This window comes from Lissotriton vulgaris, chromosome 6 (genome assembly GCF_964263255.1).
Source record: "Lissotriton vulgaris chromosome 6, aLisVul1.2, whole genome shotgun sequence".
NCBI lineage: Eukaryota > Metazoa > Chordata > Amphibia > Caudata > Salamandridae > Lissotriton > Lissotriton vulgaris.
This window is the reverse complement of record NC_141694.1, coordinates 1,922,756,640-1,922,781,159: the sequence shown is the minus strand read 5'-3', so window position 1 is coordinate 1,922,781,159 and position 24,520 is coordinate 1,922,756,640. Positions and strand designations below refer to the sequence as shown.

Genomic DNA, 24,520 nt, shown 5'->3' with positions numbered 1-24,520 from the left:
ACCCCACCCTCAAAACACTAAAAATCCAAGAAACCCCTACCCAACCCCGCCATCAGCGCACGGAAACTACCGCAACAGGATCTGTTAAAGGACCCATGGGGAAAGCAACAGAGCTGAAAAGTTCAATCATCTAATGGGACATGGGGTGAGCTGCATCCTCACTGTCAGAGTCACTGGGGGCGCAATAATCCCTTAGGGCCTGTACTAACGTTTCCCACTCTAGCGCTGCTTCTTGTGCCTTCTCATTACGCTGCCTCCAAGCTAGCTGATATCTCAGTGTGCTCTCTCCCGCCGCCCACTTCAAAAGTTCGCTGTGCCACCTGCTTCCCGTCGGACCAGCTCGTGCCTTCCAGTTCCTGGTCACCTCCCGCTTAGCAAGGAGTAGCCCCAGATCGATGAACTTGCTGGATATTTTGTTCTTGGGGGTGTGAGGGAACCAGTGTAGGAGTCCCACCGCCGCGTCCATCGATAAGGATCTCCCCGTCACCTCCTCCAGGGTCTTCCCCACTTCTACCCAATATGATGATAATCCCGGGCAGGTCCACAACATGTGGAGAAGGTCCGCCTCCTGGGCCGGGCACCTGGGGCAGTCCGCTGAATTCGTGGCAAAATATCGCCTGATTTTCACCGGGGTCAAATAAGCTCTGTGGAGCACATAGTAGTGGACCAATTGAAAGCGGGCGTGGCGTGTGCCCTTCCAGGCTCGCCGCACCAGCTGGGACCAGGTCGTCTCCGGGATCTCCTTGCCAATGTCCACCTCCCAACGGGATCTCAGAGTAGTGAGGGGAGCCAGCCCCTCATTGATCAGTCTGCCATAAAGGCAAGTGACCGCCTTCACCGTGCCCGCAGACATCATCACGTATTGGCACACCGGAGATAAAGGGGGTTCTTCCTGCCCATGTTTCCAGTGCGCCTGAATCGCTCGGATAAGGGCCGAGTGCAACAGGAAGTCGCCGCGAGGAATCTCGAAGCGATCTATGAGCTCCTGAAAGGGCAAGAGCGCCCCGTCCTCGTATAGGTCACCTATCAGCTGTAAGCCTGCGTCCTCCCAGTTCGCCAACCGTGACCAATCGCCGCCATGGGGCAGAGCCGTCAGCATCCCCAAAGGTATTTCGGGCGCATACGGTATTCTCAGGTGGCCCCGGGCGTGAGCTCGGTTCCAACACTGGCGAACGGTCCGCTCCTCAAGCGACAAGTCCTGTAAGGCCAAACGTTGTCGCAGCGCTATGAAGGAGAGAACATGCCTGGCCATACCCGTACCCCTTTTGTCCTCTGGGCCCCGGAATTCCCGGGCGATCTCCTGGGTGAAGGTCTGGAGCTGCGCCGCCAAATAATACTTCTCAAAGTCCGGCACTGCAAGCCCACCCTCATCCTTCGGCCTCATCAGGGTCTTGAGGGCCACCCGCCGGCGGCCCGAGCCCCAGAGGAATCCGACCACCATAGATCGTAATAGTCGAAACGTGGCCGGTGGGACCCAGATTGGCAGCGTCCGGAAATAATATAACAACCGGGGAAGCGCCACCATTTTGAGCAAAGCGATCCGCCCTGCCACCGAAAGCGGTAGCGTGGACCAGAAATCCATGCTGCCTCGAAGCGCTCGAGTGCCGCGGGCAATGTTCCCATCCAGTAGGTCAGAGGGTTCATGATAGACGTACACCCCTAGGTATTTAAAGCAGTCAGGTTCCCACCTAATCTCTCTACTGAGAGCAGGGTTAGGGGTGCCCTTGCGAACCGGGAAGAGACAGGTCTTTGTCCAGTTCACCCGGAGGCCCGAGACCTCCCCAAACTCCGTGAGCGCCGTCGCAGCTCCATGCAAGGCAACAAACGGGTCTTCGAGAAAGAGCAGCAGATCGTCTGCATACAGCGAAATGTAGTGCGGGCCCGAAGAAGTCCACAGGCCCGTATAATGGGCTCCCGACCGGATGTGCAACGCGAGTGGCTCCACCGCCAGCGCAAAGAGAAGCGGGGATAATGAACATCCCTGCCTCGTGCCTCTCTCCACCTGATACTGTGAGGAAATGAGCGGTCCCGCTCGAACCCTGGCCGATGCAGAGGCATATAGAACCTTGGTCCATCTGATGAAGCCCTCGCCGAGGCCGAACCTCCGTAGCACTGCACCAAGGTAGTCCCATTCCAGGCTGTCAAAAGCCTTCTCCAAGTCCACCGATAAGACAACCGGGCACGGGGCGTCGACAAGCGGTTCTCCCAGCAAGCGGAACAACCTGCGGATGTTCATGGTCGTGTTACGTCTAGGGATGAATCCAGCCTGGTCCTCATGTACCAAGGAGCTCATGTGTCCCAGCAGTCTCGAGGCCAAGATGCTGCTCAGTATTTTATAGTCAACCGTCAGCATTGATAAGGGACGGTAAGACCCCGGATCGGATGAGTCCCTTCCGGGCTTGAGGAGGGGAACCATCAAGGCCTCGCACATCGAGCCCGGGAGTCGCCCAAGCCTCTTCGCCTCTTTGTAGACTATCAATAACCTAGGGGCTAGTAGATCAGCATAAGCTGCGTAGAACTCCACCGGAAGGCCGTCTAGGCCCGGGGTCTTGTTCCTCGCCATTTGTTTAATGGCGCTACGGATCTCTCCCAATTCTATGTCGGACCCCAGGGCTTTCGCCACGTCCTGCTCCACTGTCCGGAGCTCCAGAGGCTGCAGATATTGATTAAGCGAATCAGGGTCTCGGGTAGAGCGACTGCGGTATAGACTTTCGTAATATTGCCGGTAGCAACTCAGAATCTCAGGTTGAGTGCACACCACAGTCCCGTCTGCCTTGCGCATGGACGTCGTCAGTGAGGACTGGCGCGTAGGGTTGGCCAGCCATGCCAGCAGTGCGCTCGACCTATCTCCCTCTGCGATGGAGCGAACCGTATAGGCCTTGTAGTCAAAACAGCGAAGCCGTTCGACCTCCGCCGCCACCGCCTCCTTCGCCTCCGCTGCGCGTATCTGCAATTCAGAGTGTCCGGGGCGGCGGAGTTCCAGCTCGCGGAGTTTCCGGTCCGCTGCATCTAGGTCGGCGAGGATAATTCGCCTCATGCCGACCTTTTTAGAAATACAGTATCCCCTCACTACCACCTTAAAAGCGTCCCACTCTAGCGCTCTCGAGCTCGCAGTGCCACCGTTGGACGCAAAGTACTCCGAGATCCTATCGCCTAAGTCCGCCCTGAAAACACTGTCCTCAAGGATCTCGGGCCGTAACTTCCAGGTGGGCACCGCAGGCACCCCGAGGAACCAACGAAGGTCCAGCAGGAGGGGGTTATGATCTGATACGGTCCTGGTCAAGTATTCAGACCGGACCGCCGCCGAAACTAGTTCTGGCGAGCCAAGAAACCCGTCCAGTCTAACGTGCAGCTCATGGAGGCTCGAGAAGTAGGAATAGTCCCTAGTTGTGGGGTGCTGCGCCCTCCAGATATCCGTTAAACCCCAATGAGTCTGCCAGTCCCCACGACCCTTAGCCACGCGGCGAACCGGAGAATCAGGCAGGGGTGGATGCGATCGGTCAGTGTCTACATCTACTACCGAGTTGAAATCTCCACCGAGCAGAAGGGGCCCAGAGAAGAAGTGGGCCAACGAGCCCGATAACCTGGAAAGGAAGGCAGTCTGGTATACATTAGGAGCGTACACACAGCAAACGTTTAGGTCCCTCCCTCCCAGAGTGCCCGAAATGGCCACATATCGCCCCTCTGGATCAATCACTGTTTTCGTGACCTGGAAGGGGACCCCAGCTCTAACCCAAATCAGCGCCCCTCTGGCATACGCGGAGTACGATGTGCAAAAGACCTGCCCCCTCCATCTACGCTGTAGCGCCGCCCCTTCCGCCTTGTTCAGATGTGTTTCCTGCAGCAGCGCCATTTGCACCCCCCTACGCACTAAATAAGCGTGGACTTTGTGCCGCCTAGACATGGTATGAAGCCCCCGCACGTTCCAAGTAACACATTTCAGATTAGCAACATTATCCATTGTCCCAGATCGTTCTCGCAAAGTCTCCCCACCTGGGTCCCAACAAAGAAAGGACATCAATCATTCCAGCACTGATGGCGGCTATTTTCCCCAACCAAAACTTAACAACCCAAACATGAACCAAACCCCCATCCGCCCCCCCCAGAACAGGACCCAAATAGCACCATCTAGTTCCCATCCAAACCATACCCTCCAAAAACCCACTATCCCCTACTAATCCTGCGGTCGCCACCGTAGGAAGGCCTTAAGGGCCAGGTGCGGGCCGGGCGGAGGCAGTGGGCCCTCGACGCTCAGGCCACCAGGACTAAGACATGCCCAAAACAGTGCCAAACATGCTCGGGGCAAAAACAAGGCACCCCAGCCCCCCTCCACCGGGAATCAGCATCAAGTGTCGGCACCCACCACCCCCGTGCCGGGCCCCCTCCCAAAAAGAAGTAGCTCACCCCGTTACCCCTGTCCGTCTAGAAGGTCCTCCACCGATTTCGGTGTGATCACCGGCACAGGGACGCTATCAGTCACCGATTCCTCGGAGTCCGTTGGCACCCCCTCGTCGCCAGGGTCCGCTTCCTCCTCAATGGCATCGTCCCGTGAGCCGGACAGCGCAGACAACACCTCTAGCACACCCTTCCGCTCCGTTGATGTCTCCGAAGTCGAGGGTCCGCCTGAGCGGCCACGACGACTCCGAATTCTTTTGGATCGCCGTCTCTGCTCCGGCTCCGCCGCCTGCTGTGATGAGGAGCCGAAGCCATCTTTCCCCGCTCTGTAGAGTTCGAGCCAGTTGCAGACATCCTCCGGGGTATCAAAGAATTGAGTCTTGTCATCAACAATTATGCGGAGCCTCGCAGGAAATAGGAGCGAGTATTGAATGCCCTCGCTCCTGAGCTCGCGCTTGACCGCCAGAAAGGAAAACCGTCTACGTTGAGTGTCATAAGTTTAGTCCGGGAAGATGTTCACCTGGCTGTTCGCCACTTTGAATGGACCATTGTGTCTGGCGGCATTGAGGATGAGGTCTCTGTCCCGAAAATGCAACAACCTTGCCACCACCGGTCGCGGGGCCCGACCCTGTTGTGGTGGCCTCGCTGGGACTCTGTGGGCGCGCTCCAGGGTGTAAAAAGAGGAGAGACCCTCAGGGGCCACCGTGTCTCGGAGCCAGGCTTCCAAGTATGCCACCATGTCGCCATCCTCAATCTTTTCCGGCAGGCCCACCACCCGAATGTTATTCCTCCTGTTGCGGCCTTCCGCATCCTCCGCTCCCTGCTCCAGGGCCGTAATCCGGGACAGGGCATCCTTCATAGTCACAGCCAAGGTTCGCTGCGCCGGCTCCAAGGTTTTCACCGAGCCCTCCACTTCCTTGACCCTGTCCGAGAGTTTGCCATGATCTGCTCTAAGGAGGCCGAGGCTTGTCGCCACCTGGGCAATGTCTTGCTGGAGGGCCGAGCGCGTGGTCACTATCGCCTCCAAGACGCGGTCAAATTGCTGCTGCATCGATGCACCGCCAGAACTCTTCGGGTCGCCACGTTCCTCCCTGTCCTGGGACTCTGAGTCCGAGACGGCTGGGGTAGCCCCCTTGGCTCCCCTAGGTTTCCCCATGTCGCTGGGAGCACCCCGTGCGGATCCAGGAGTAGGCTTCTCCGAGTGCAAGCGCCGGCTATGACCTTCCCGGTCGCTGGACCTCAGGTCGAGTGCTGAAAAATCCTGTCTCCAGGGCCTGTTGGGCCTCCTCGGCTTCGGTTCGTGCCACCACCGCGTCGTCTGAGGACACTGAGGAGTAGGCGGAGACAATCGTCGCCAGGTCGGGCAGGCCCGCGCGGCCGATAAAGTCCCGGAGTGGAGGTCACCAGCTCCTCCAGGTGATCTGCGGCGCCAGAGGGTTGCGCCTCCCATGGAAGTGGGTCGGCCAGGAAAAAGTAGCCAAGTGCGGTGTAGGGAGTGGGGTCCCCGTCGAGATCTCCAGGCGCCCTCGTGCGTGACCCACTATGGCAGGGGCATTTGCTCGTCCGAGTGCGATCCTCGTTGAAAGGGCCGATCTGACCGATGTCCAGTCCCTCACAACTCTGGGAGATGGCAGAGTAGGGGTCACGTCGCTGCTAGTGATGTTCCATCAGTCTAATGGACCCGGCCGAGGGGACAATGAAGTCCGGGCGCCATGTTGGGTCGCGCTCCGCAGTTCCACAAACTCCGATTTTCGCCGGGTCACCGCTCGTTCGGACTCCGCCAAGGGCCCCGGCAGGTCTCTGTCGGGCCGATCAGCAAAATGCTGGGGTCGGGGTGCCCCGCAGCCTCCGATTTACAGGATAATCACGGGCTCAGTCCCGGAGCCGAGCTCTCAGGCGACCATCGCCATCGGCGCCCAAGCCACGCCTCCCTTCATATCTCCGATCCATGCTTGTATCCCTCCCGACACTTTCCTCTTGGACGCCAGCAGCACTTTGCAGCAGATCACCATTGAAAACGACGACAAAACCCGACACCAAAAGACACCTATGCACCCGGCTTCCCTTGGTGAGGTAACTCGAGTTCTCAGGTGCTCCAGTGGTTGTTGGCTCTAGAAACCCTTAAGTCTCAAGGGGTTTGCTTCAAGTCCTCCTCTAAGTGTCCTTTATCTTTAAATTTCCAACTGCAACTGTCCCCATTGAAGTCATGGGTGATTCGCGGCTGTGTTTAGACAATGCACGTGTCCCACGTGGGTCCCCTGTGTCACTAGCTCACTACTTTGGGTGGTTCCTGGTGGCCCCAGCAGTTCTACAGGCTCTAGGCCTTGTATCTGTGCAATTCGTGGTTCTTATACCACTTTATTGAAATATGGTTTGGTATGCCCCTAGGGCTCAACGTATATTGTGCTAATTTACTGTGTGCTGTTGAGTTTACTGTATGTACTTTGGCCTCTAGCCTCATAAAGAGACTAGTGGGATGAGCTTAGAATAAATACATATATTTTATATATATACCTGGTGTGGTTCTCCTTTCATTTGGTCACTCACTAGATTATAGACTGGTAAAACAAGCTGTTTTACATTCCTTCAAGACTTAGCCTGAAGGCTGCTCTCCACAGCTACCACTGGGATAGCTTTCTATTAAGGTTGTCTTTATCCTACCATCAATAAGGGTCATTTGGACTGGTGAAAGGTGCCCACTAGAGTAGTGGACAGCATATGCAAGGCCAACTTCTCACATTCGGGACCAGGACCACTGAGCTGGACCATGGGCTGCTAGAGGACTCAATCACCCCAAGGGCACACATTTTGGTAAACTCATCCTTAATGTAGGCCCTTACCCAGTCAGTCACTCTGTAAGCCTTGTGCTTAATGGGAGGACTGTCCCCCGTGTCCACGTCATGGACACACCAATAAGTGACACTAGGCACCAGGGAGAACAGATCACTGAATTGTCCCAATAGTTGGGGACAATCGTTCCGCTGCTCAAGAGTCAGCGTGGAGGACAGGACCATACCCTCCACTGATCCATCTCGCTCCTTGGCACACAGAAGGACAGGAAGGGGCTCGCTTTTCTCCTCCATCCCAGCATCTGTGGCCAGAAGCATGCCCACTTCATACCTCTCAAAGTGGGGCTTCAGGACGGTTTCCCGTGACCCCTATCCCTTCTCTTTAAGGTAGGGGCCTGGGCCATACTGTCAGGCTCCAGGCCCTCTTGAACACCCTTCTGAGCTGTCATGGACGAGTGGTCGCACACGCTTACTCAGGCAGGCCCAACATTTCCAAATGAGACTTTCTCTCCACCGTAGCCCACAGGGAGCTCTCTAGATCATTGCCCAACAGACAGTCTACAGGCACGGCAGGCCTCAGAGCCACTTGAAGAGTAGTTGAGACCCCCCACTCGAAGGGAAACTGAGCCACCTCACACTGGCTCTCTGAATTGTCTACTGACACTACAGGCCAGAAGGAATGGGAGACAACCTGCTCTTTGTACACCAACCTGGAGCTGACAGCAGTCACACTAGCTCCTGTGTCCCTGAGAGCCTCCACCCTACAGCCATTGATGGTCACCCACTGCTGGTACTTCTTAGTGTTATTAGGCAGTGTGGGGTTAGGGACTTTCTCAAAGTCTCCTACGGAGACAAGGGTTAACTCTACAGGATCCCACCCACCTTGGACCTTCACCTCCTCTCCCCCAGGGCTACACTGGCAATATGGTGGGATGGTGCACGGGGTGGTGCACGAGGGGATGCATTGGGGTCCCTCTGGGGACACTGAGGATCATAATACTGGTGGCCCACTTGACCACACTTGAAGCAAGTGAGTGGCCCCCTCTGAACAGGCCTACCTGTCGGGGACACTGGCTTCTTCTCCGGGGGAGGCTGGGACACCACTGTTTGGTTCCCTTGGGAATTACTTTGGGGCCCTTTCTAGAATTCCCTCGGCTTACCCTTGTCCCTCCACTTTTCTGTTGGGGACCCTGCCCACCTCTGGCAAAGTCTCCCACAAAACCTCTGTGGACCCGGGTGCTCACCCAGCGGTCTGCCTCCTCAGCAAGCTTCCTAGGGTTGGTCATCTTGCTATCAACCAGGTACTGGCATAGCTCTGGAAAACAGTTACTCGAAAAATTCTCCCACACAAACAAATCATACAATTGCTCAAAAGTTTTCAATTTGCTACCTTTTACCCAGCGATCCATTGCTCTGCAGAAATAAGACACATATACAACCCATGTGGTACCCTCTAACTTCTTACAGGTTCAAATCCTCTGCCTGTACATGTCTGGGGTCAAACCATAAAGTGTCATCAAAGCTTCTTTCATATGGGCATACACCATCCTGCTCTCAGGCAGGTCCAACAGGGAATCCCTAACATCACTCACAAAGCATCCCCACAACCCAGCTCCCCAATCCTTCTCAGGGACCCGGTGGGACCCCATTGCTATCTCATATGCGGCAAACCATTGCCCAATATCCTCACTCTTGTGAAAATCCTTAATGACATCTTTAGGAATATAAACTCTACTCTCAGGAGTTACTAAAGGTGTGCTGCTACCAGAGGGGGAGACCAGGACATTCCTCGCCCTGATCCCTATCTCCCTCAACATTCTCTCATGCTCGATTTTCATTTTCTCAAGTTCAATTGACAATCTATTCCTATCAATGTCTAACTTCTTTATCTCAAGGTCCTTCTGATCTTCCAATTTAGCCATCTCCAAACTATTCCTCCTATCTCTCACCCTGTCCTCCAGCTCTTCTGGGGTCAGGCTCCTTTGGGTACACTAGTACCTGGATTGGAGGGTGTTCTAGCTCCCCTGTGGAATTTTAGTTTGCGAGCTAAACATCATCTGCGCCAGCTTGTCACCCACGTACAGCGCGCACAACGGCCATTTTAGGTATCATGGTCTCCCTGTCTGCGATCTATCGTCAGCGCGCCCCTCTGACCCAGCAAGCATCCTCCGCGCATCCTGGCTCCCCCTCCCTCCCTCTCATGAGCCTAACCCTTCTGCATGACCCTGTCCTTGGGAGTCACGCCAGCGCCTGACCAGCACCTCCTCTCCTCCCATGAATGCCCCTCTGTTGACAAACCTTCCCTCCGCGCTCAATTGTCCACGCGGCATGAATACCACTCCTTTGATGACCCCTTACCCCATGTCCGACTGTCCACACAGGTCCGAGGCCATTGCCTAAGCCGGGAGATACCATTTACTGCCCCTCATTGTATGGAGTCGCCCCTCTTCAAAGAACACACTGTTGATCAGGGCCTCCCCACCCCCTGGGACATGATCAGGCGCACACATCCTAAGACTTGGCGAAACACTCAGCTGCGTGATGACCCCCTCCTCTTATCAGCAGGTTGAGGACCTCTATTGTGAAGGTATATGGGGGTGGGATTGACACGAGGATTATGGGGATGTCTTTTTCCTTACTTCACAATGTCATGATTATAATAAAGAAAGGTCACATGCCATAAACCAGTGTATAAGAGGCCAGGCCTCAGAGAGGCTGTTAGAGCACCTCGAGACGATACCTTGTTGTCTGATCTGATGTGTTCTGCTCTGTCGGAATAAAACTTCTGTTTCCTGCCTTCTGGTCTCCGGCGCCTGCCTCATTGCTTGGTAATTTGAATGGTACAAAGGCGGTTAGCGCCGGGCAAATCTTGAGAAAGGTCATAGCCCTACCTTTTTCTACAATTGGCGTCCCAAAGCGTGGGGCCCATCAGCGACACGTGGATCCAGTGGGAGAGGTCCCGACGACAGAGTGAACGACTGCAACGATCGGGAAGAGCTCGTGTCCGATAGACCCTCGTCTGACAGCCGATCATCCGACCTTCACTAATTCCGAACAGACCTCTCTCGAGTGATCTACGGTCCTGACTGGGAACCATCAGGAGTGCCACGAACATCACGAAGAGGAGAGGACGATCGGGCGCTGGATTCGGAAGACAGGAAACCGTCCATGCGGTCCGGGTAAGGTCGTGTAAAACACGACAAATTATGGAATGATTGTTTGGTTTGGATAATACTAGTATTACGCTTTGTTGAAACCTCTGGAGATTCACCGTCTGCAAACGGAGAAAACAACAGGCTCTCTCTTTGCAAGCAGTGAAGGATAGGTAACGCAGACTTTTGTCCCCATTGTAATCCATCGTGCCTATCTTCCTCCCCCACTGTTTTCCCGAACTATCGTTCGTGGATTATTGTCTGGAGATTCTTTGTCCGCAAACAGGGAAGAACAAGGTCTCTCTTTGCAGGTAGAGAAAGAGTGGGTAACGCAGACCTTTTTCGCACCCACTTATTCTCCCCACTGATTGTTTGATTGACCGAACATTGATTGTTCGGTATTGGTTCTTTTGAGGTATTCACCGCCGGCAAACAACGGAGAATAGAAATATTCTGCCTAGTCTTTGCCCGCCGTGATAAGATAGGTAGTGCAGACTTTTGTCCCCGTTGTAATCCGTCATGCCTATCTTCTCCCCACTGATTGGTAGCCTGTACAGCCCGGACCGCTTATTAGAGATGAACCATCCAGCTCCACTGAAGGGCACCCCTAATAAGGACATGTTCACTAAGCATGGACTAGTCGCTATAGCTTATACTAAGTTATGGCATAAATATACAAAGAAGAACCCCGAAAGTCAGTGGCCACTGATAGGTTCCTTTAATGAAAATAAAATAAAAACATTAGAAATAGCGCTCCAGAAGAATAAGACCACGCCCACTATGCTCGACAGTATAGGCATGTGGCGCAAAGAAACGGAACAACGAAAGAAAAGGGAAGAAGCAAAAATAGGGAAAGAATTACGAAAGGCAGCCCACCTAGCCGCTAAGCAACTAGAAGAAGAAATAAAAGAAAGAAAAGAAGCTGCACAAAACCAGGAATCAGGGTCGACAGGTCAATGTCCTGTGAGGACCCCCTCTGCACTCTACCCTGAATTGCCCTCCAAACAACGGGCGAACGATGAGTTACTGCTAGGTCCCCCAATCATCTACATGCCCCCTCCATATGCCCCCTGCCAACAAAGCTTGCAAGCCCCGAGTGCGAGCGAAAGTGACCTTAGCGCTAGTGCACCAGCCCTCACGGCCTCTGCACCAGCCACATTAACAACATCGTCAGACGACCCCGAGGCTAGCAAACAACCACCAGCCAGACCAAATAGGTTGAGCAAAGATGAGCGGGATGGGATTGACAAAATAGCAAAGACATTAGTAGAACGAAGGGAGAGCGAAGACTACACAATGAGCGTATATAATTCACATGCCGACAGCCACAGACGGCATTTCATCTTGCGATTCAGCTACCACACCCTGAATGCATATGAAGATAGGTATCAAAGTAAGGGTCCCGCTAAACTAACAACGCTGTATAGGAAGATTGATGTTGGAGATGGGACTGAATGTGAGGCGACGGAACTCTTCATGCAGATACTTGAAGTCCTCCGCCACCTCACGGAACAAAAACCAGAAGCCAAGGTTACCGTCCCTAAAACGGCCTCGGTAGAAGTAGCCAATACTATGATGCCTATCAGAGAAGCGGCCCCTTACTGGATCCCGCCACGTGGTCAGGGAACAAGCGATGATATTAATAATGCAGATGCAAAAGGGAGGGTTGTGTACAATTGGGTTTACCAACCATGGGACCGACAAGATATCCTAACCTTTAAACAAACTCTTCCCGATTTAAGAAAGAACCCGACAGCATTCTATACCGAATTGGGCACAGCCTTGGGTTCGACGATAATGACTTTAGCGGACATTGACTTGTTTTTCGGGTTATGCCTGCCAGCTGACGTGTGGAAGCAAATCCGGAAGGCTGACCACACGGATCTGTTTGGACATACCTGGAACCAACTCAGTAAACTAGATAGACAGCGAGAGCCTGGAAGGAAACCAGTAAAGGACATATTAGAACTTCCAGACAAATTAGTTCAGAAATTAAAGACACTGATCCCAGAGAAGAAGGTAGATTGGTCGGTAGTAACGGCCTGTCGTCAGAAACCCCAGGAAGATGTGTCAGAGTACTTCTCCCGATTCGAGACAGTGTTCTCCGACTACAGTGGCCAAGACATGACCACCGCAACCGGACAGCACCTGTTTGTACAAAATTATGTAAAGGGCCTATCACAAGAGGTCTCCCAAAAGCTGCAGACAAGTGAGAGTAGTTGGGGGGCCTCCAAACCCGCAGCTATCCTTCAGATGGCCCAGTATTACGAGCACCAAAAGAATGAGAATGATAGGGCGTCCGAGAAGAAGAAAAAAGATTTAAAGGAAAGGGTGATGATAGCCCAGATACAAGGTCTAGCGGTAGGACGAGAACACCAAAGGGGGAACTACCAATCGACCACCTCTAGAAATATACCTCCTAAAGACTACACCCCAACACCCCACACTGGACGAAGAGACATTAGCAATGACCAGTGTGCCTTTTGCAAAGGATTCGGCCATTGGAAATCACAGTGTCCGGTCCTGCTAGAGATGAACAGAAATAGGGACCCCAAGGATGTAGCGGGCGGACCAAGAAATAGGGAACAAGGACGAGGGCACGCAAACGACACCAACAATGACAGATCAGGGAGACCGAACACATTTGACCGTCCCCGACAGAACCAGTATCAAGTATCTGATGGTGAGAATACCCCTGATTTTGCATAGGACTGCCAGGGGCAAGGGAGGGATCCAGTCGAGCTCTGTGTTGACCAGCAAGGTCCTTATGTCACCGCTAAGGTCCTGGGTACAGAGTCTCCATTTTTGGTAGACACTGGGGCGACACGTAGTGTGTTATCGAAACGACTGATTCCAAGGGCACCCTTGTCTGGCTCACACATTACATCGATAGGTTTCGATGGGACGCCCTCCACTAACCCCCTGTCCGTGCCTATCACCTTTGACCTAGAAAACAACACTACTGACATGACATTTCTGCTCTCCACCAACTCCCCTGACGCCATCATGGGCATCGACTTACTGAAACATTTTCGAGCTACCATTAGGTGTTCCCCAGATGGAATCCGAGTCATCCTGTACGACAACCCAGATATACCCAAATCTTGCCCGACACGACACATGTGCTCCATAACTGATGCTGACCTGTCCTTGCTTAATACCCTGCCTCCGTACCTATGGGCCAAAAATGACTCTGATGTGGGACGAATGATGATTGACCCCATTCATATAACTGTAAGACAGGACGCTATGCTCCCGAAACTCCCACAATATCGGATATCCCCCAAGGGCGAGAAGGCACTGGTAGCGATCATTCAATCTCTGGTGGATGCAGGAGTGGTTGAAGAGGTGGTTAGCAACGTCTGTAACAGCCCAATCCTACCTATTGTTAAGAAACAAGGTGAAGGAGATGAGAAAGCATACCGCTTCATCATCGACCTGCGAGAGATTAACAAAGTGGTTGTACCCCAATACCCCGTGGTCTCAGACATCACCACCATTCTGACCCTCATCCCGTCCACTGCCACCACCTTCACTGTTATCGACCTCAAGAATGCGTTTTTCTCTATCCCCATCCACCCAGACAGCCGTTATCTCTTCGGCTTCACCCTAAAATCCCGCTCGTACCGATTTTGTAGAGCTCCCCAGGGGTACACTGAAAGCCTGAGCATTTACAGCCAGGCCCTCAAAAGACAGCTGGATGCCTTCCAGCTACCAGATGGAGTGGTGTTGATCCAATATGTTGATGATATCCTTTTGGCAGCCGACACCACCCCACTTGCAACTACAGCCTCTGTCCAACTCCTACACTTTCTTGCAGAAAATGGCCATAAAGTCTCCAAAAAGAAGTTGCAGTTCTGCCAGCCACAAGTGACATACCTAGGCCATCTCCTGTCCAAAGACGGGAGGAAACTCACGCCCGACCGAATCCAAACCATCCTAGACACCCCCGTCCCAAAAACACAAAAGCAAGTCCGCTCTTTGGTTGGCCTAACTTCTTTCTGCAGACAGTGGTTACCTAATTACAGGCTCATTGTGAAACCACTACTTGCCCTGTTGACCAAAGATGTCCCCTCCCCGTTTCCTTGGACCACTGAGTGCCAAGCCTCCTTTAAGGAATTACGGGATGCACTCTGCTCAGCACCCGTCCTCGGAACCCCGGATTACTCCAAACCCTTCTCCCTCTTCACCCACGAAAGGGAGGGATGCGCATTGTCTGTCCTAACTCAATCGATTGGTCCTAAGCAGCGCCCTTGTGCCTACTTCTCCGCCACTCTTGATCCTGTAGCCAGAGCATTGCCTGCCTGCCTTCGAGCAGTAGCTGCCGCTGCTGTCTCTATCCGTCAGAGCGAGGGAATTGTACTTTCAAACTCTCTCACCGTGTTAGTACCCCATGCTGTCGACACCCTTCTGAACCAAACCAAGACTCAACATTTGACTAGCGCACGACTGACTGGGTACGAATTGACGCTACTTGCACCCCACATCACACTAAAGAGATGCACGACTTTGAATCCTGCCACATTGTTGCCCCTGCCTGAAAATGACCCTGACGTTCCTCCCATACACGACTGTGTGACCCTCACGGACGAACAAACTAGGAGTAGAGTTGACCTCCGAGACACTGCTTTCACTGACCCCGATGGAGAGCTATGGGTAGACGGCTCATGCATCAAACTCCCAGATGGCACCACTTCAGCTGCCTATGCAGTAACGACAGCCCGAACAGTAGTTGAAACAGCCTGCATCACACAACGATCTGCCCAGGCAGCAGAGCTGATAGCCCTCACCCGAGCATGCATCATAGCCACAGGAACCACCGCGAACGTATATACAGACAGCCAGCATGCCTTCGGGGTGGTCCACCATTTTGGGCTCCTGTGGAGGGAGAGGGGATTCCTGACGTCCCACGGCACCCCCATCCTCCACGGAGATCTAGTCTCCGCCCTGATTGAAGCAGTTCTCCTCCCCAAACGATTAGCGGTGATCAAATGTCAGGCACACAAAAGGGTGACAGACTTAGTCGGACAAGGGAATGCACTGGCCGACATCACTGCACGAACCACAGCTGAGAATAGGACGGTAACACGCATGTATGTGACCAGGTCACAAGCAGAGAAATGGACTGATGCAAGGGAAATGATCAGGGACATCCAGTCGGCCAGCACCCCTCACGAACTGACTGAATGGGCAGGGGTGGGTTTGAAGGATGATGAGGGCTGCTGGCGAACAAAAGATGCAAACAGATGGTTGCTGCCTGACTCATACCTGATCCCCATACTGACTATGGCACATTCCCCCGCACACATAGGATCTGCACCCATGATCGAACTCATTTCCAAAGTCTGGCACAACGACAAAATCCCCAACTCAGCTAGACGCCTAGTCCAACAGTGCCTTATCTGTTTGCAACACAACCCCGGGAAAGGAACTGTGGTACCCCGGGGAGGGTTTGGGACCCCCAATCACCCCTTTGAGGTCCTTCAGATGGACTACATCCAACTAGAGAGATGCCAGGGCTTGAAGTATGTATTAGTCATCGTATGTGCCTTCAGCAAATGGGTAGAAGCCTATCCAACCCGTGACAACACTGCCATGACTACTGCCAAAGTACTACTGAAAGAATTTTTCCCCCGCTATGGCCTTTGTCGAATTTTATGGAGCGACAATGGCCCCCACTTCATAGCTGAGGTTATCCAACTAATCCTAAAGGGATTGGGGGTGAAACAGAGATTCCACGCAGTCTTCCACCCCCAATCCGCCGGCCTGGTGGAACGCCATAATGCCACACTGAAATTGAAATTGTCAAAAATAGTGGCAACCACCGGGCTTAAATGGCCAGACGCTCTCCCTCTGGCCCTGCTATCGATGCGCTCTACCCCCACCAAACACCATTTGACCCCCTACGAGGTTGTGTTCGGGCGACCGATGAACCTCTGGACTGCTCCCAAACCGACCTCCATTCATGACGTCCCGGATGTCCTACTGTCCGATTATTTGTGCAAATTAACTAAGACGTTGTCTGTCATTCATCAACAGGTGCAGCAGGCCATCCCCGATGCTTCCAGGGGCCCCGGCCACGACATCCGACCGGGAGATTTCGTCCTAATACGAAATTTCCAGCGGACCAAGAGTCTGGAACCCCGGTGGACGGGCCCCTGGCAAGTGCTGATTACCACGCGGACGGCGCTTCGAGTGGAGGGGAAGAGGCACTGGCTGCACGCACATCACTGCCGAAAGGTCTCTGCGAACCTGGCCACAACCGAAAACGTCAACACCCAAGAAGAGCTCCTGAACAAAGACCGACCGACATTGAACTGTTATCCCGATACTGAGGCACTTGAACTTGCAAAATTCTCTGATCCCACTGTGCCATCCAGAGAAGGGTATTTCCTGCGTCGAAAGGAGGGAGCTTCGGCTAAGTAGGCCGCGGACTAAGTTGAATCTCAGAACGGTGACCTAAGCACAACCAAGGGTTGCCGGGAGAGAAGCTAAACAAAGTCTGTGGTTCTGCCCGCTACCGAGCCCCTTGAAGGTGATGGAAGCGCCAGATAAGAAGATGATGGAAGCGCCAGATAAGAAGATGATGGAAGAAACAGGAAATACCCACTATAGAAACCCAAAGACTGACAATTTGCACAAATCAAAGACAATCGCCCTCTTTATTGTCTTCCTCTTCTGCCTCCTCCTCATGACCTCCTTCTGGATTCTGGAGGAAAGCACACCGGCTCATGAGGCATTGCTACCTACTGCACAGCCAACACCCCTGAAGGAGCATCACCTAATCTCTCTGTCGCCTCAGCTCCGAGAAAGGCGCAGGGAATTCTGGAACAATTCCTTCGTGCAACTGTTGCACCAACACAACCTTGCTGCAAATCCTACGAACTGCTGGATCTGCGGGTTGCTCCCGCATGCCACAGGACACTCCATCCCCTTCATCCCTTCTCCTTTCTCAGTTCACGGCTCCTGCCTCGCCTGGTTGATCCTCATGCAAGAGAGCCACAAGGACAACACCACTTCCAGCCAGACAGTGTCGCACTTCTACTCTGGGTTCTGGCTGAACAAAACCGGAAAGACCTCTGCTGCCCTGTGTCCTGCGCTCACAGGCGCCACCTTCCTTAAAGACATTCCAGCCAAAGAACGAGTCGAAGTACAGGTGCTCCACAATCCAGCCAGAACCACCTTCTCTCATCTGCAAAAACAAACTACCGCCACCCTGACTGTGGCTCTGTCTCTTATCAATGTCACTGGCCTTGTGTGCCTCGAAGGCCAGGGAACGCAGCTGGTGGGTCACAGTTCCTGCCGAATCACCAGAACACTGGACTCAGTTGACTCCCCTTCTTTTGTCGCCTCTCCAAATATGTACTTTGTTTGTGGCACCAAAGCTTACACCTGGCTCCCGAAAGGTTGGAAGGGTATCTGTTACATTGCCTTCGTTCTTCCACCCACATATGTAGCCCCTACCAACCATCACCGGCAGAGGCGTGCAGATGACATCGGACAAGCCGACTCCACTGGAGCCCAGTTCCTAGATGCAGCAAAGGGACTTGTTCCCCTGTGGGGCCCAATGGCAAACAGCCGCGCTATCCGACACCTGACCCAGGCAGTAGAAACAACGATCAACATCACGGCTGGCATCCTCGCCAACAACACGGCGGAGCTTCAGGCGGTCCGTCTTGTGACCCTTCAAAACCGTCTAGTCCTAGACGTGGTCCTAGCCGACCGAGGAGGAGCATGCCGCATCATCGGATCTAGCTGCTGCACCTACGTGCCAGATAACTCGCCTTCAGTCTACAAAGCCATTGAACACCTCCACAGACTTTCCTCAGAGGTTCACCAAGAACAGGAAGGATGGTCGCTTGGGAGCTGGTTTTGGGACACTTTGAAGAACTGGGGTTGGAGGTTGTTTTCCTTCGTGCTGATACCTGTTGTGATATTATGTGGGTGTTGCTTAGGTATCCAATGTCTGCCATCTTTGTGCGGCCTTGTTTCGAACTGTATGTGCCCAAAGACTTTGGACTTCCGAAATGAGCACATGAGTCCCCTCTATGAAGTAGAAATACTTGGCCTTATGGGGATAAATCCGAACTGACAAGTTGGCGAGACATGTTAAAAGGGAGGACTGTGGAATTTTAGTTTGCGAGCTAAACATCATCTGCGCCAGCTTGTCACCCACGTACAGCGCGCAAAACGGCCATTTTAGGTATCATGGTCTCCCTGTCCGCGATCTATCGTCAGCGCGCCCCTCTGACCCAGCAAGCATCCTCCGCGCATCCTGGCTCCCCCTCCCTCCCTCTCATGAGCCTAACCCTTCTGCATGACCCTGTCCTTGGGAGTCACGCCAGCGCCTGACCAGCACCTCCTCTCCTCCCATGAATGCCCCTCTGTTGACAAACCTTCCCTCCGCGCTCAATTGTCCACGCGGCATGAATACCACTCCTTTGATGACCCCTTACCCCATGTCCGACTGTCCACACAGGTCCGAGGCCATTGCCTAAGCCGGGAGATACCATTTACTGCCCCTCATTGTATGGAGTCGCCCCTCTTCAAAGAACACACTGTTGATCAGGGCCTCCCCACCCCCTGGGACATGATCAGGCGCACACATCCTAAGACTTGGCGAAACACTCAGCTGCGTGATGACCCCCTCCTCTTATCAGCAGGTTGAGGACCTCTATTGTGAAGGTATATGGGGGTGGGATTGACACGAGGATTATGGGGATGTCTTTTTCCTTACTTCACAATGTCATGATTATAATAAAGAAAGGTCACATGCCATAAACCAGTGTATAAGAGGCCAGGCCTCAGAGAGGCTGTTAGAGCACCTCGAGACGATACCTTGTTGTCTGATCTGATGTGTTCTGCTCCGTCGGAATAAAACTTCTGTTTCCTGCCTTCTGGTCTCCGGCGCCTGCCTCATTGCTTGGTAATTTGAATGGTACAAAGGCGGTTAGCGCCGGGCAAATCTTGAGAAAGGTCATAGCCCTACCTTTTTCTACACCCCCCTCTACTGCATCATCCTGCTGCCCTCCAGCATTCTCTTCCTCATCCCCAGCAGAATCTCTCGCTTCCCACCAGACCTTGAGCGCCTTCTGGTACCCCTCCTTCTTAGAGAGGCCAATCACGGGGACTGTGAATTGCTTACAAAATGACTGCAGCTGTCTAGCAGTATAGGTATCTAACCTTTCCTCCTCAAAGGTGAGATCCTCCAAAGCATTGGACGTTGGCTTTCTCATATTAGCAGTACTCATGGCTGCTATCAACAATTCAATACTAGAACAACCAACTAAAAATAACTTAGAGGCTGCGCTTTGGTCTGCGCTCAATAGTGGTGTCTACCAGTTATTGTACGTGAATCATAAATGCAAGTCCTGAACCCACCGCTGCCACCAATGTTAGAAATGGGGGTCTCTAGTTGGCAATGGCTGGTGCCAATGTCCAAATAGGGACCCTTCTTCCTAAGTCAGGGCAAGTGGGTTACCCCCTTTGATAACCCCTACTCAACCCTGTGGTAACGTAGCACGAGCAGTTAGGCCTACCTCAGAGGCAGTGTGTGAAGCATTTATGACCATGCACAGTAAGGCAGTAACAACACTACAAAAGGGACACAACTCAATTAATTATAGAAAAGTAATATCTTTATCTAAGGTTCAACTCAAGACTCTCAATGCGTTTCAACAAACTACAATGCACATAAACTAGTAGAGACTCAAAAAATCCAATAACGTATTCACCAGAGAGTGGCACTGACTGAGTTCAAGGCTGGGGCCTACGCGACCCGTTGCGTACCAGATACCTGCCGTTGAAAGGGGACTCAGCATGCAGCTTCTCGAAGAAGCGGAGACGGTGACAGTCGGACTCCCAGGGACCACAAGTCTGGCTAACGCAGCTCTGTGGCACTTACTGGTGGTACTTGGTGGGCTAGTTGGACCCAAGGGACCCTCAGGATTCAAGGGGACCTAATCCCCCACCTTACAACGTGCCACGGAGCGCGTTTGCACACTTGTCACATCATGCCCGCCCCCTGCCGTTAACACTGTGCAAACACGCCACATGGCTCGTATTAAGTTGGATGATTAAGCCCCCATAAACCCTGAAGGTCCCTAGGATCCAACTAGCTCACCAGGTACCTCCAGTAAGCGCCACAGAGTTGCATTGCAGAGAAGTGTAAAAAGGGGCGTGGCCTCTGAACACCACTCTGCAACTCAGCTCTATGGCACTTACTGAATATAGCTGGTGGGCTAGTTGGCCCCCAGGGACCCTCAGGACTCAAGGGGACTTTACCCCCAATTTACAACGCACCAGGGGGCGCGTTTGCACAGTGGTGCAGGGACGGGCATGGGCTGATGTGACAAGTTTGCAAACATGCCCGGTGGCGCGTTTTAAGTTGGGGGATTAAGTCCCCTTGAATCTTCAGGGTCCCTGGGGGCCAAATAGCCCACCAGCTACCTCCTGTAAGCACTACAGAACTGTGTTGCAGAGTGTTGTAAAAAGGACCACCTCTCTGCAACAAAGCTCCCTAGCGCTTACTGGAGGAACCTGGTGGACTAGTTGGCCCCCAGGGACCATCAGTATTCAAGAGGAATTAATCCCAGGGGGCGAGTTTTCAGAGTGCTGCAGGGAGGGACCTGATGTGACATGTGTGCAAACACGTGGGGGATTAAGTCCCCTTGAATCCTATGAGTCCCTGGCGGCCAACTGGCCCACCAGGTACCTCCAGTATGCACCACAGGCCCTTCTTTTTACACTTTTTGTGCCCTGGGGACCCCATCCCCTGGGCCTCACCCCTATTGTAAAAAAAAATAAACAGGAAGGGGGCCATGTAGCCCCCCTCCTCAAGCCATTTATGGCCCAGTGCGGACCCCATTCCCTGGGGCCGGCCTGCTGTGTGTTTATATTTTATTTTTTAAAGCTGAGGGGGCCACGTGACCCCCTCCCGGGCCACTTCTGGCCTGTCGATTGCGGACCGTGGGTGGAACCCCAATTCCCCCACCGTCCCGCTGGCTCCCCACCTCCTGCAGGAGCCAGCATTGCTTTTCCACACGGTGAGCTGCTGACATGCAGCTCCCTGTGTGGAAAAGCAATCTGCTTTGGGTTTTGGAAGCGAGTAGGAAACCTGCTCTCGCTTCCAAAATCCAAAGCAGAGTTGGCAATGACAGGGCAGGAGCTGCACGGCTCCTGCCCTGTCATTGCAAACAGGAGTGTCCCGGGAGTGGGCACCCAAGGACACTGCAGGAGATGGCCCTGGGGGGGTGTTGGTCCCTAGGGCCATCACAGGCTCCAGGAGGGGGGGCCACACGGCCCCTCTACCAATGTGTTTAAAGCTTCGGGTAGGTGGTGGTCCCCGGGGCTCGGGGATCCATAACGGACCCCCAAATTTACATATTTAGTGCCCCAGGGAGGTAGAGGTCCCCGGGGCGTGTGGGGGTCTCGAACCCCCACACAGGTTTTTTTTTAAAAATGAGCCCCAGGGGGTGGTGGTCCCCGGGGCAGCAGGGGGACCATGTGCCCGCAAATATTTTTAAAAACCCTGGGGTTGGCGATCCCCGGGGATTGGGGGGCCTTGGAGGCCCCCCCCACACATTATAAAACAAGCCCCAGGGGTTGACAGTCCTTAGGGCTATGGGAGGCTGTGTGCCACCACGAATATTTCAGAAGAGCCCCGGGGGGTGGCGGTCCCCTGGGATTGGGCGTCCTTGGAGGACCCACACATCAAAAAACAAGCCGCAGAGGTGTCCCCCACGTGCCCCCGCAATCATAAATTATAAATTGGGCAATTCCACATACAATTCCAGGAAATCCAGGAAAAACAAAGCTGCACACCTCAGGTCAGCACAATACTTTATTGTGCACAAAAGACGATGCATTTTTGCAAAGCCTTTTTCAAGTGAATGCAATGTGCTCCATTCCCTCTAGAAATACTTGTTACAATCCATGCAGAGTGAAAAAATACTGGACAGGAACAGATCCAAGAAGATAGAAGTGTCAGGAGTTGTCCAATGCATGGCTGCAGTGCAAGGTTCACCAGGTGCCATAGGCAAAGGTTTAGTTTCATAGCTCAGGATGCACAACAAAATTAAAAATGCAAATAAAACAATCTCACTGTGAACTCCCTATTAAGTCATATATTCTCTGTCATAGCAGTTACCACCTTGAACTGATGTAATGAGACCTGCCACATAATCCTTCCACATAATATCAGGCTCTTCCTTATCCCTTTCAAGAGGCACCTACAATAGATCCAAGAGGAAAGAAAAGAGATTAAACAAAGAAAGACAACTGGACAGGCAAAAAAACAAATATGGAAGATAAACTAGCTGTTGGAAAGAATTGGTTGTTCACTCTGTGTGGTAGCATATAGTCTATGTGCTTATCTGCATGTTCATGGAACAAAAATGTTGCACAGCCTTCTTCACTTCCGTGTTCCTAAGAGTGTAAATCAGAGGGTTAAGTGCTGGAACCACCATGCCATAGAATACAGAAGTTAACTTGTGATTCTGGGATTGGGCACTTGACTTTGGTTTCAAATAAACCCCCATGGCTGTTCCATAGAAGAGAGTAACAACCACCAGATGTGACCCACAGGTTGTGAATGCCTTGTGTCTTGTATCTGTCCTCGGCATTCGTAGTATGGTGAAGATGATTCTCAGATAAGTGAAAAGAATTATGCAAAGAGGAAAAACAAGAGTGAGAAATGCTGAAACCAGAGTTGAAATATTTGTATAAAGAGTATTCATGCATGTCAGTCGTGAGAGAGCTTCAGCTTCACAGACAATGTGGTCAATAATGTGCCCACAAAAATATGTCACAGGGAGAACTAACACAGATGACAGAGCAAAAAGGAATCCACCGGCCCAGGTGAAGATGGCGAGCTTGACACAGGCTCTTCTGTTTATGATCTGTTGATAACTTAAGGGGTTGCATATCGCAGTATAGCGATCCCAGGCCATCACTGCCAGAAGGAAACATTCAGTTTGACCCAAAGAGAGGCCCAAGTACATTTGGGTTATACATTGTGCATAAACAATGGTAATCTTCTGAACGAGGAGACCTTCTAGGATAGTGGGAGAACTAACGGAGGAGTAGTAGAGATCCAGAAATGCCAAATTACAAAGAAAGAAGTACATAGGTGAGTTAAGGTGAGAATCAGTGAGGGTAACAAGGATGAAAAGGCTGTTCGCAGTTACGGAGATCAGATAAACTAATAGGAGCCCCACAAACAGCAATGTTTTGGTATGTGGACTATAGGAAAAACCTAGGAGGATAAAGTCAGTCACACAGGTTTCATTTTCCTTTTCCATTGAATAGATATTCCTTACCTGCGGAGAAAAAATAATATTGATTAATAATCAACCACACTTTGAATAATTCATCAGGGGTACATAGGTGTGCATGACACTAGAAGTGCCAACATTCAGCAGAAATGTCTAGCCACAAGGATAATCCGAATAAAGTCAAAGAGAGCCTCACTAAGCTACAAATACCCCTGCACCAGTGGAAGATTTACATCTGTGCTCTTTTTTGACAGCCAATGGGAGCCTATGTCAGTAGAATCTGCTCCAATGCTTCTCATTACCTCAAGGAATTCAGGGGTCACTCTTAAATCGGGGTCACCATTGTACCCATGCCCATCCGCACAGGGGCACAACGGCGACGCAACTCTAAAGTCAGATGTATCAATCCAGCAAGGCATCCTTGCCTGGCCTGCGCGGCTTCATAAATCTGGAGTTACGCAAAGCAGAGCATATCACGGCGTTGGGTTACTCTGCCCGAGGGAGGCGTTCCATGGATGGAGCGTGGGTGTTCCGACGCAGCCATCCATGGATTGGGGTACATTCCCAGATTTACCCTTAACAATAGTCCTAGGAATGCGCCAAAATGCTACACATCCCCAGGGAAGGCGTAACAAGGAAACATATCGTTCTTTGTCCTAGTTTTGTCATCTTTCTATGTGCGCTGCATTTTGCAGCACACGCAGGGCCCGATTCACAGAACTAACTTAAGACAAAATCCAAAACGTACTACTTGTGGTATTCACAGAAGGCATTTAGTACTAGTAAAGTTAGGATTTTATCTTAAGTTTCAGTTAAGACAGACTTAAGACAAAATCCTAACCTAAGTCTGTCTTGAGTTTGTCTTAAGTTTGTCTTAAGTCTGTCTTGAGTTTGTCTTAAGTATGTCTTA

The 24,520-nt window shown here is 52.4% G+C and overlaps 2 protein-coding genes across 2 annotated transcripts in view; one reads left to right on the top strand and one right to left on the bottom strand.

Annotated features, from left to right (window-relative positions):
* LOC147709933 (uncharacterized) overlaps positions 1–22,492 on the top strand; it is a 35,357-nt gene extending 12,865 nt beyond the window's left edge. The window contains exon 4 of the mRNA XM_086926139.1: positions 22,478–22,492. Coding sequence (XP_086782265.1) covers positions 22,478–22,492 — 15 coding nt within the window. The remainder of the gene's footprint in view (positions 1–22,477) is intronic.
* Positions 22,493–22,698: 206 nt separating this feature from the next.
* Positions 22,699–23,637, bottom strand: LOC147709932 (olfactory receptor 2K2-like). Its single transcript, XM_086926138.1, has one exon. The coding sequence runs from the start codon at positions 23,635–23,637 to the stop codon at positions 22,699–22,701; it is 939 nt and encodes a 312-aa protein (XP_086782264.1).
* Between the last annotated feature and the right edge of the window lie 883 nt (positions 23,638–24,520).

Excerpts from the sequence above, each read along its gene's own strand:
- LOC147709932 (XM_086926138.1), bottom strand. The coding sequence starts at position 23,637 with ATGGAAAAGGAAAATGAAACCTGTGTGACTGACTTTATCCTCCTAGGT.